The 12187-nt window shown below is 37.2% G+C and overlaps 1 protein-coding gene across 1 annotated transcript in view; it reads right to left on the minus strand.

The window, feature by feature from the left end:
- RLF (RLF zinc finger) overlaps positions 1-12187 on the minus strand; it is an 85223-nt gene that overhangs the window by 17200 nt on the left and 55836 nt on the right. Inside the window, exon 6 of the mRNA XM_045771893.2 lies at positions 3951-4087. Within this exon, the coding sequence (XP_045627849.2) occupies positions 3951-4087 (137 nt within the window). The remainder of the gene's footprint in view (positions 1-3950; positions 4088-12187) is intronic.

Consider the following 12187-nt stretch of genomic DNA (forward strand, 5'->3'; position numbering starts at 1 on the left):
CAAAAAGAATAAAATACCTAAGAATAAATTTAACCAAGGAAGTAAAAGACCTGTACTCTAAAAACTATAAAACACTGATGAAAGAAATTGAAGATGAAACAAACAAATGGAAAGATTTCATGCTTATGAGTTGGGAAAACCAATTATTGTTAAAATGTCCACACTACCTGGGGCACCTCGGTGGCTCAGTTAGTTAAGCGTCTGACTCATGACTTTGGCTCAGGTCATGATCTCAGGGTTCTGAGACTGAGCCCTCTGTCGGGCTCTGCGCTGGGTGTGGAGCCTGCTTGAGATCCTCTCTCCCTCTCCCTCCCCCCTTTCCCACTCTCTTAAAAAAAAAAAAAAAGAAAAGAAAAAGTTCACACTATCCAAAGCAATTTACACATTCAGTGCAATCCCTATTAAAATACTGATAGCATTTTTCACAGAACTAGAACAAATAATCCTAAAATTTGCATAGAACCACAAAAGACCACAAATAGCTAAAGCAGTCTTGATAAACAGGAACATAGCTGGAGGTATCACAACCCCAGATTTCAAGATCATACTATAAAGCTATAATAATCAAAACTGTATGATATTGGCATAAAAACCAACACTCAGATCAATGGAACAGAATAAAGAACCCAGAAATAAACTCACACTTTTATGGTCAATTAATCTACAACAAAGGAGGCAAGAATATACACTAGGAAGAAGACAATCTCTTCAACAAATGGCGTTGGGAAAACCAGACAGCTACATACAAAAGAATGAAACTGGACCACTTTCTTAGACCATACACAAAAATAAGCTCGAACTGGATTAAAGACCTAAATGTGAGATCTGAAACCATAAAATTCCTAGAAGGAAACATAGGCAGTAATCTCTTTGATATCAGCCACAGAAACATTTTTCTAGATATGTCTCCTTTGGTAAGGGAAACAAAAACAAAATTGAACTATTGAGACTATACCAAAATAAAAACCCTTGCACAGTAAAGGAAACCATCAACAAAATGAAAGGACAAGCTACTGAATGGGAGAAGATATTTAAGGAAATTATACAATGAAACACACACAAAAACAAATAACCAATTAAAAAATGGGCAGAGGGGATGCCTGGGTGGCTCAGTCCGTTAGGCATCTGCCTTTGGCTCAGCTCATAATCCCAGAGTCCTGGGATTGAGTCCCACATCAGGCTCCTTGCTCAGTGAAGAGCCTGCTTTTCCCTCTGCCTGCCCCTCCCCCTGCTCCCTCTCTTTCTCTCTCTATATCTCTGACACGTAAATGAATAAAATCTTTTAAAAAAAAATAGGCAGAGGACACAAAAGGACATTTTTCCAAAGACATTCAGATGACCAACAGACACACTGAAAGTATGTTCAACATCACTAATCATCAGGGAAATGCAAATCAAAACCACAATGAGGGGCGCCTGGGTGGCTCAGTCAGTTGAGTTCCAACTCTTGGTTTCAGCTCAGGTCATGATCTTAGGGTCATAAGCTGGAGCCCAACACTGGGCACCATGCTGGGTGTGGAGCCTGCTTAAGGATCTCTCTCTCCCCTGCCCCTCCCCTTCACTTGAGTGTTCTCTCTCTTAAAAAAAAAAAAATTAACAAGACAAAACAAACCCCACAATGAGATATCACCTCACATCTGTCAGAATGGCCAAAATAAAAAACACAAGAAATAACAAGTATTGGCCAGGATGTAGAGAAAAAGGAAACTTCATGTACTTTTGGTCGGAATGTAGGCTGGTGCGACCACTCCGGAAAACAGTATGAAGGTTCCTCAAAAAATTAAAAATAGAATTACCATATGACCCAGTAGTTCCACTACTAGGTATTTACCCAAAAAACACAAAAACACTAATTCAAAAAGATATGTGCACCTCTATGTTTATTACAGCATTATTTACCATAGCCAAGACACGGAGGCAGCCCAAGTGTCATTTTATCAGACGAATGTATAAAAAAGATGTGATTGATATATCTATCATATATATATGATATACATAACTCAGTGATAACAAAGAATGGGATTTTGTCATTTGTAACAACATGGATGGATCTAGAGGGTATAATGCTAAGTGAAATAAATCAGGCAGAGAAAGACAAATACCATATGATTTAACTCATGTGGAATTTAAGAAACAAAAATGAACAAAGAAAAAAAAGGCAAAAAAAAAGAAAAAAGAGGCAAATGAAAAAACACTCTTAAATACAGAAGACAAACTGGTAGTCACCACAGGGGAAGTGAGGGGGGGTTGGGTGAAACAGATGAAGGGGATTAAGAATATACTTATTATGATGAGCACTGAGTAATGTATAGAATTGTTGAATTATTATATTGTACGTCTGACATTAAAAAAAAAATCTCCGTAACCTATAACACATCCCATATGTGATTTAATAACATTTCTCTGCCCTGAAAATCTAGCTATCATTAGCAGATACTTTTTCATTATAGGCAAAGAAATTAACTGTTAACAAGAAAAACTGGGGTTTGTTCCTCAAGAAGTACACCTGCTTTACTGAGGCTAAAATCTCTAATTTGTAATGTATGAAAAAAAACCTCCTCTACTTAATTTAATGATCAAAACCCTCATTGCTACTTAATTCTTTTTATTTGTAAAAATAAATTGTACCTCTTTTTTAGTTTCTTAACAAAATGCCCATAATGATTATTACAAAATATATTTAACTCCCTATTCTGCTATAGCCTTTCTCATGGAGATATAAATAACTCTGGCACAGTGGACTCAGCGGTAGAAGACTACAATCTGAAGTCTGGCCCTGTGCCAAGAAAACAACCATAAAAGAAAAGCAATGGATTAGCAGTCAGAAATCCTGGATGTGAATCTTCGCTCTATCACTTTAGCCTTAAGACCCTGGGGAATCGTAAGACTTCTCGGATTCCTCTATCCTCCACTGCCTCATCTGCACAATGATAATTATGAGGATTAGGTAAGATAATTTATAGTAAACAATACAGTAAATAAAAAGAAATATAGTAGCATACAATGCTAGTAACAATACAATTGTACAAATACATACAGAAGCTCCAAAAGGAGATCAATGAAGGTTAAAGTACAGGAAAGGCTTTACTACTGGGTTTTCCTATAATCAAAATGCTCATTTTCAACTTCAAGCCATCCTTGGGTTCTAAAATGCTCAAGGTTTCTCCTAACAAAATCATGCAAATTCAACCCATCCTTTGAATTAAAGCTCTGATAACACCTCCTCCTTGACACCTTTCTTAAACATACAGTGAGAGCACCTTTCTCTAAAATCCCATAGCATTATCCATACTACTACTATGATATTTATTGACAGTCTTACATTCTAGAGGTTTCCTGTGTACCAAGTCTGTGCCTTTGGCCTAAGTAGATTCCATACAGTTAGAATGAAAGAACCGTGGGCTACACTTACTGTTTCCTTTTTAGTAACTAAGTACTCTGTAGGCAAATAAGATATAAACTGAATTAAAACTAAAATAGCGCAATTCTGCTATATAGTACTAAAGTTGCAAGAGATTACTACTCAAATGGATTTCCTTCTCTAGTGAAAGGTTGACCTAGAAACCTACATAATTAGTGGGTTTCCATATAAGAAGGGGAAAATGACTACCAGAAGATATAATAAGTGTAAAGGAAAACGACATAACACCGATTTGTTTCACGTTGCCATAATTTTATCTTCAAAGACAAAATATAGTAAAGTTAACAGACAACCCTCTATAAGATGATTAAGAGGAGCCCAACTTTTACCTTCTCTTTATTTCTGGACTCTTCTGGGAAAAGATTAAACCAGTAATATTTTTAATTAAATGGTTTAGCTTCTAAGCAAGATTTACTTCACATGTCATCAGTTGGGCTTTAAATTTGAAGTAAGCCAATGCTTTACATAAACTCTAAATGCCACACTCTGTGCTGAACAAATAAAGAAAATAAAAAGTAAATATACTTACCAAGAACAATATACACTTGCAGTTTGGAGCTGCTGGGTAAGGTAAGTCGTACAAAGAACAAATGCTGTGTTATCCTGACCCTCGGATTCCAGATTACATATGATGTCTAGTATTTCCTTGCAGTCGACCTTAGCAATCTATCAAAAATGAGAAGATGGAGTCAAAAAGAAAATGGTGATTTTCCTGTAAATTTTGTTATGCAGTATGAAGGTTCTTTTAATGTTTTCTATCTTTGACAATTGATGAGGCAATTAAAAGGATATAATTTTCTTCTATTAACTCATGGCTGAGTCTTCTGGAATATTTCATATAAGAAAATACTAAAGAGAAGAGACTAGACACTATAAGGAAGTTCCACTGCAGTCCCAATGCAGATAAAAACATTTTTGTACAGTTAAAAAAATATTATTCATGGGGCGCCTGACTGGCTCAGTTGGTACAGCATCCAACTCTTGAGCTCAGGTTTCTGAGTTCAAGCCCCACAATAGGTGTGGAGCCTACCTAAAAAAAAAAAAAAAATTCATGAACACTGCTACCATATAAATAAGTCAAATTATACATAATAACTTCAGATTATTTTCACCTGAAGTACCATCATCTTTTTTTTATTTAAAAATTTTTATTTTTAAATAATCTCCACACCTAATGTGGGGCTTGAACTCACGATCCCAAGATCAAGAGCCGAATTCTCCTACAACTGAGCCAGCCAGGCACCCCTATTTCTCTTTCATTTTATTCAAGTCACTCTAGTTACAGATAGAAAAATACAAGACTTACCCTTACTGCCAGTAAGGCTAAAGGAGGCTGGTTAAAAATTTTTTTAGTTCAAATGCTGGTAACATATCACTTTCTCATAGAGTTAAGAAAAAAAGGCTCTGGTGTAAGTGAATTTTCCAACAGTTAAAACACTTAGAATACATCTTTTTCATTTATGCTATTTATAGAAATCTTTTTTTTTTTTTTTTAAGATTTTATTTATTTATTTGACAGAGATAGGGACAGCCAGCGAGAGAGGGAACACAAGCAGGGGGAGTGGGAGAGGAAGAAGCAGGCTCCCTGTGGAGGAGCCTGATGTGGGGCTCGATCCCATAACGCTGGGATCACGCCCTGAGCCGAAGGCAGACGCTTAACCGCTGTGCCACCCAGGCGCCCCTATTTATAGAAATCTTAAAACCACCTCCGGCAAAACAGAATTTTCTGGGGCTCTCTTTACATACTAATAAAACAGGAGAATAAGACTTCTAAAGACTCCTTCTCAACTCTATTTTATCACTTCCCTATCTTAATAAAGAAGATGAAGGATAATGATAATCTCTCTGTCATTTGTCTATGTCTCAGCATTATAAATGTTAATTATACCAGACACCAAATGTACAAAACAATGTTAAACTTCAGGATAAACGAAGCACATATCAGGGCAAATAAAGTATATAAGAGTTAGCTCATCTCTTCCAAAGTGCAATGCAATTCCAACAGGTGGTTCTAAGTCTCTAATTTTAGTCATACCTTCAGGTAGGCATAGAAAGGCTTCTTTCAAAGTTTAGCTCAAATGCCATTTTCTCATAGAATCTTCTCACTTCTAAGACCACTTCAGAATCCCCACCAAAAATTCTGTTCTCATCAATTAAAAAAAAAAACAAAAACCAAAAAACAACTCCTCTAAAAGTCAACTATACTTCAATTAAAAAAAGGACAAACCCACATACAAAAACTCTGCTCTTAATTCTTCCTATGTAACATCTATCACAACTGCAATTCAATCATTAGATGAAGAACTTACTAGCATTTCTCTTCTCTGCTAGAATGTAAAATCAATGAGGTCAGGGGCTATCAATACCTTGCTCAAAACTCAGCACCTAATGGTGTCTGAAACACATAAGAGTGATGGGGCGCCTGGGTGGCTCAGTTGTTAAGCGTCTGCCTTCAGCTCAGGTCATGATCCCAGCGTTCTGGGATCGAGCCCCACATCGGGCTCCCTGCTCAGCAGGAAGCCGGCTTCTCCCTCTCCTACTCCCCCTGCTTGTGTTCCCTCTCTCGCGGCCTCTCTCTCAAATAAATAAATATCTTAAAAAAAAAAAAAGAGTGAGTAGGTGTTGATGAATGGAGTAAATGAATCAAATTTAAACACAGTGAAAAATTCGTGTTTACAAAGTGACCCTCATACGATTCTGTTTTCTAATGTTTTCAAAGACAATGCAATGATGTAATAAGCCGTACAGTATGGTAGTTAAAAGCAATTATTCTAAAACCAGATTGTGTATATTCAACTCTATAGCTGCTAGCTGTGTGACCCTGAATAAGTCATGTAACTTCTCAGTAACTCTATGTATCAGTTTCCTCATCTGTAAAATGGAAATAATAGGACTTCCCTCATGGAGTTATTATAAGAATGTAATATGTTTCATTTAGTACAGCATAGTGACTATAGTTAATATTGTACTGCATATCTGAAAGTTGTTAGAATAGATTGTAGAAGTTCTCATCACAAGAAAAAAAATGTGTGACTATGTATGGTGACAGACATCAACTAGAATTATTTTGGTTACCATTTCACAACATATACAAATATCAAATATTATGTTGTACACCTGAAATAATACAATGTTAATATGTTGATTATACATCAATAAAAATGTGGTATCTGTGCCTATTAAAGTCACAGCTAAGTCTTAAAAAATATGTTCTATCATTAGCCATCAAGGAAATTCAAATCAAAACCACACTGAGATACCACCTTACGCCAGTTAGAATGGCAAAAATAGACAAGGCAAGAGACAACAACTGTTGGAGAGGATGTGGAGAAAGGGGATCCCTCGTACATTGTTGGTGGGAATGCAAGGTGGTACAGCCACTCTGGAAAACAGTGTGGCGGTCCCTTAAAAAGTTAAAAATTCAGCTACCCTATGATCCAGCCATTGCACTACTGGGTGTTTACCCCAAAGATACAGACGTAGTGAAGAGAAGGGCCATATGCACCCCAATGTTCATAGCAGCAATGTCCACAATAGCTAAATCATGGAAGGAGCCGAGATGCCCTTCAACAGATGACTGGATTAAGAAGCTGTGGTCCATATATACAATGGAATATTACTCAGCTATCAGAAAGAACGAGTTCTCAACATTTGCTACAACATGGATGGCACTGGAGGAGATAATGCTAACTGAAATAAGTCAAGCAGAGAAAGACAACTATCATATGATTTCTCTCATCTATGGAACATAAGAACTAATATGATCGGTAGGGGAAGAAAGGGATAAAGAAAGGGGGGTAATCAGAAGGGGGAATGAAACATGAGAGACTATGGACTATGAGAAACAAACTGAGGACCTCAGAGGGGAGGGGGGTGGGGGAATGGGATAGACCGGTGATGGGTAGTAAGGAGGGCACGTATTGCATGGTGCACTGGGTGTTATACACAACTAATGAATCATCGAGCCTTACATCGGAAACCGGGGATGTACTGTATGGTGACTAACATAATAAAAAATCATTAAAAAAAAAATATGTTCTAACAGGAATTGGCTAATAGAGAGCATGTTAAAAGAGCTGTTAAAAACTGTTTTCATGAATCATATAAATTTTAAAAATAAGAAAAAGAAAGTAAACCTTAAGAATACTAGAAAGCATTTCAAAAGATCACTCTCAGATGCAAGATCACACTTGATGCAAATTTCTATCTAAGGAGTACTGGGAGGTAAAGTTAAGTTGTTAAAGCCTAAAACATAAAGTTAAATTCAGTTTTCAGGTAAGGGGGGGAAAAAAGACCTCATCATATTTAATGAAGATGGAATTTTACTGATGCCCTAAACAACCATAATCTCATTCACAGCTAAATGTATCAGAAAGGTCATTCAAAGACAAAAGGCCCACCCCAGGGAGTTTAAAATTGACGTGACTGAGGGACCAAAATGAGAATTCCACAGCAAGTGAAAACAGCTGTTCCAGAGCAGCCATCTACCATCCAGGCCATGTTCAAGCTCCTGTCCAAAACCAAGAATTCTAAAATTTGATTCTGCAATGAAACAGCAATATCACATCTCTACATGAGAAATAACATAAAAAACTAAGTTAGACATTTAAATTAGAATGGAAAGAACATACAACTTGCATTTCTAGAACATTTTTTTATCCTTTTCAAATAATCTGAATGAGATAATTGTATTATCTCATTTTATCAGCATGATAAATACGTAAAATTGGCAAGGCAGGCAGTATTATCTCTACTTCACAAGTAAAAGATGAGCCTAAGAAGAGACTATTTCTCATCTCCGGTCAACTGTGGCTAATAATCAGAAGAGTAAACAAAATGAAAAATGAATCTCATTTTATTCCTACAGGGAAGCTCTTATATTTTAAAGGGGTACAATTCAGAGATAGGAGCTTTCACCTTGGAACCAAAGTGGTAAGAAAAAACGGGACAAAAGTGAAGTAAACTAGAAATACAGATTTCAAGTCAAAATTCACTAACCTAAAATGATGGGGGAGGAGGAAATGATATGAAAAATCCAGATTATTTTATAAAGCATATACAGTTCTATTATTTGCATTTATTACAAATACTCTACAGATTAACATTACCCATTAGTGTATAATAAGCCTAAACAAACAGCTCTCCTCTCTCACGACAAGCCGATCCTCCCTATCCTTCAACATTTAGTGGAATCTTTTTTCGTCATGAAGTCTTCCTTAAAGATGACTCTAGTGTTCAAGATCTCTTGCCGTGCTGTGAATACACAGCATCTTATCAACATTTTTAATTGGGCTATTTTTTATTCCACTTTGGGTCAACTTTTGAACTAGTGACTCACACTGGCCTTTTTATTATTTTCTTGTTTTGAGCTTTTAACTTTAGCTCTCCAACTAGACTATGAATTCCTTGAGGACAAGAGCACGGTCTTATAAATGATATCCAAAATCCTCTGTGCACAAAATCCACAGGAAAAAAACAGCCATGTTAAAATTAAAATGTACACGTCTTTCAAAGCAGTGCTATTTACTAAGTACTGGGGATACAGGCCAGCCTGATTTTTGCCCTCATGGATCTCACAGTTGAGTCACAGATAATAATGAGAAACCAGGCAATTGCTGAGAATTACAATGTATGTTAATTGCTACAATGGGGATGTACAGAGTATTTTAAAACTACCTTTGGGGGTGCCTGGGTGGCTTAGTTGGTTAAGCGTCTGCCTTCGGCTCAGGTCATGATCTCAGGGCCCTGGGATTGAGCCCCATGTGGGGCTCCCTGCTCAGCTGGGAGCCTGCTTCTCCCTCTCCTTCTGCCCCTCCCCCCTGCTCATACGCTATGTTCGAGCTCTCTCTCTCTCTCAATAAATAAAATCTTTTAAAAAAGAAGAAAACAGGACTAGTTTATAGTGGGGTTTTTGTACAACCTTCAAATTCAAGAACCTATTTGCCTCGCACGTACTTACCAATGCTACTAACAAAGGGGCATCCTTCTAGACTTCTTTTCCACTTTAAGTAATGAAAAAAATCTTACCATTCTTACAAATGAAGAAATTGAATCCTTCAATCTGCTACCTACTCTCCCTGATTCTAAATCCTTTGAAAGCTGGTGCCCTATCTTATCTCACACTTCTATCCCACTTAGTGCCTGCTTTAGGATCTTCATGTGACATTCAGTTTTATGTAAGCATTCAGTTAACATTTTTAGTTAAAAAGAGTATTAGTACTTTGCCCCCCAAACCTGTATTTTCTTGAATACAGAGGAAAAAAAGTTATGATAAAGAAACAAAAGTAAATAAACAGGAAAATAAAAAATAGAAAAATCCAGTAAATTAAAATGACATACTTTTAACACTTCAATAGTAAGATGGTTATACTACTGGTTCCAACCTTTTCTAAAAAATACCTTAAGACCACACACTAAAAACCAAATTTATGCCATAAAATACTTTTCAGCTACTGTAAATTAAAATGAGGTCACTGACAAGCTTCTGAGAACTTCAATGAGTATCTAGGAAATACCTGCACAGGTATTGAAATAATTTTTTCATTCTTAAATATGATTCATATCCCTGTGGTTTATATTCTATAGCTATTAAGACGAGTAGGACACATGCGTCAAATAATTAAGTCTTTGTTTACTATCCATCTTGCCTAGTAGAATATATGTTCTGTAAGGGGAAAAAATTGTTTTTATTCACCACTGTATCTTTAGTGCCTACAATGGTACTAGGTACCTGGGGGAACATCAATAAATATTTGTTGTAATAAAAGATAACCACAAGATAAATAACATAGTGACCGCAGGATAAGTAAGTGGGATAGACTGAAGACAAAACTCATGTGGACGGGAGTGAGCAAAGAAGACTTCAAGGAAAACAGCCCTTGGGGTGATATCAGGGTCTAGATGTATATGGGCAGGGATGGCCAAAAAAAAAAAAAAAGCCAGAAAGAGCAAACTGATAAATGTGAGAGTAATCACGATACAGGAGGAGGGGAAAGGTTATGTGATGTAATTGTAAAGAATGATATTTACCACCAAAGCTGGCTAGCATTCAGTGAATAAAAGGCTGGATTAAATAAGGTTAGAGACTCCGGACAGAGTGCAGTTCCACACTAGAAGACATCTAAATAACGCCATGCCCTAGAGTTGTGTGTAGTTTCATGCTACACAAAGATAACCAGCTAAGGAGGTTAATGGAGGCTGAAATTCAATCAGCTTGCCAAGCCCTAAGTTTTGGCATGAGGCTCTTCCTCACAGAAGGGCGACCTCTGGAAGTCAACCATGTGAAAGAGGAGGTACTTTTTGCCAATTTCCATAAAGGTACCATATAGGCTAACAATAGCGGGAGACTGGAGGACATGTGATTGTTCTGTTTCTAAGGGTAGTTCTAAGGGTAGAACTGAAATGGAAGGACAGTGAGCAGAACCAGCCAAGAACTTAAAAGCACCTGAAAGACTAGTCAGGAACATTCATTCCACACCTTACGCTTTCTCAAAATCCTAACTATTCCCTCAGATTTTTCCTTACCAAAATCTGCTTCATAACAAAGTCTGATAAATTTAATGACACAAAAATATAAATCATGCATAAACACTATCAATGGCATCTGTATTTAGAAGAATCAAAACTTTCAGCATAAGGAATAAAGTGCTGTCTCTGGCTCAGGGGTGCCTGGGTGGCTCAGTCGTTAAGCATCTGCCTTTGGCTCAGGTCATGATCCCGGGGTCCTGTGATCAAGTCCCACATCAGGCTCCTTGCTCAGCGGGGAGCCTGCTTCTCCCTCTGCCTACCCTGCCCCCTGCTTGTACTCTCTCTCGGACAAATAATTACAATCTTAAAAATAAATTAAAGAAATCACAAAGGGGAAAAAGTGTTTAAGTGTGAATGGACAACTGCCCTAACTTGCTGGATCACTGTTAATTTCACGAAGAGGCTTGTGTTTTACAACTCATGGATGGGAGATGATAAAGCGTGGACCAAGGGACAGGAAGTTTGGCAGTGAGAGACCTTCTGCATAAAGTTAGAACTCCTAAAGAGCTAAAAACTCAGAGAAAGGGTGATGGCAATCTCATCCTGGGTTCTGCTGGGATAAAAAAAATATCTGAGCATTTATAACCTGTCCTTCAAACTTGGAATATGCCATACTACTACTCTGTTGTCTAAAAACCCCAAAATGAGAAAAAAAAAAAAAAAAAAAAGAAACAAAATAAAAAGAAAGTTCTGGCTGGTAACATCTCTGAATCACCTGGTAGAAGCAAAGATAAAACTGATTTATAGAGACATATGCTAACTAAGGCCTATTACAATTCTCTGAAATAAAGCACTCCTTATTCCCACCCACCCCACCAAAACTGAGTTCACAACCCCAAACTATAAAAAGTACAAATACACCAGTCATTCCAGAAAATGTCATACACAATAAGCAGAACTAGACTCCCAATAACATCACATAACAGAATGTACAACACAACACAAAGACTGAGCCCTAATCATGGACTTTGTTTTTAAAAAAAAAAAAAAAAAGGCAGAGGGATGCCTGGGTGCCTCTGTTGGTTAAAACGTCCAACTCTTGATTTCAGCTCAGGTCATGATCTCAGGGTCATGGGATCAAGCCCTGCTTCGGGATCTGCACTGGGCATGGAACCTGCTTGGAATTCTCTCTCTCCCTTTGCGCCTCCCCCCAGCTCACAAGCATATGCTCTCTCTCTCAAAAAAGAAAAAAAAAAAAAAAAAAGAAAAGAAAAAAAAAAAAAAGAAAGAAAGAAAAGC

The sequence above is a fragment of the Ursus americanus genome, chromosome 33 (genome assembly GCF_024610735.1).
Source record: "Ursus americanus isolate L20-20 chromosome 33, mUrsAme1.1.p, whole genome shotgun sequence".
Lineage (NCBI taxonomy): Eukaryota > Metazoa > Chordata > Mammalia > Carnivora > Ursidae > Ursus > Ursus americanus.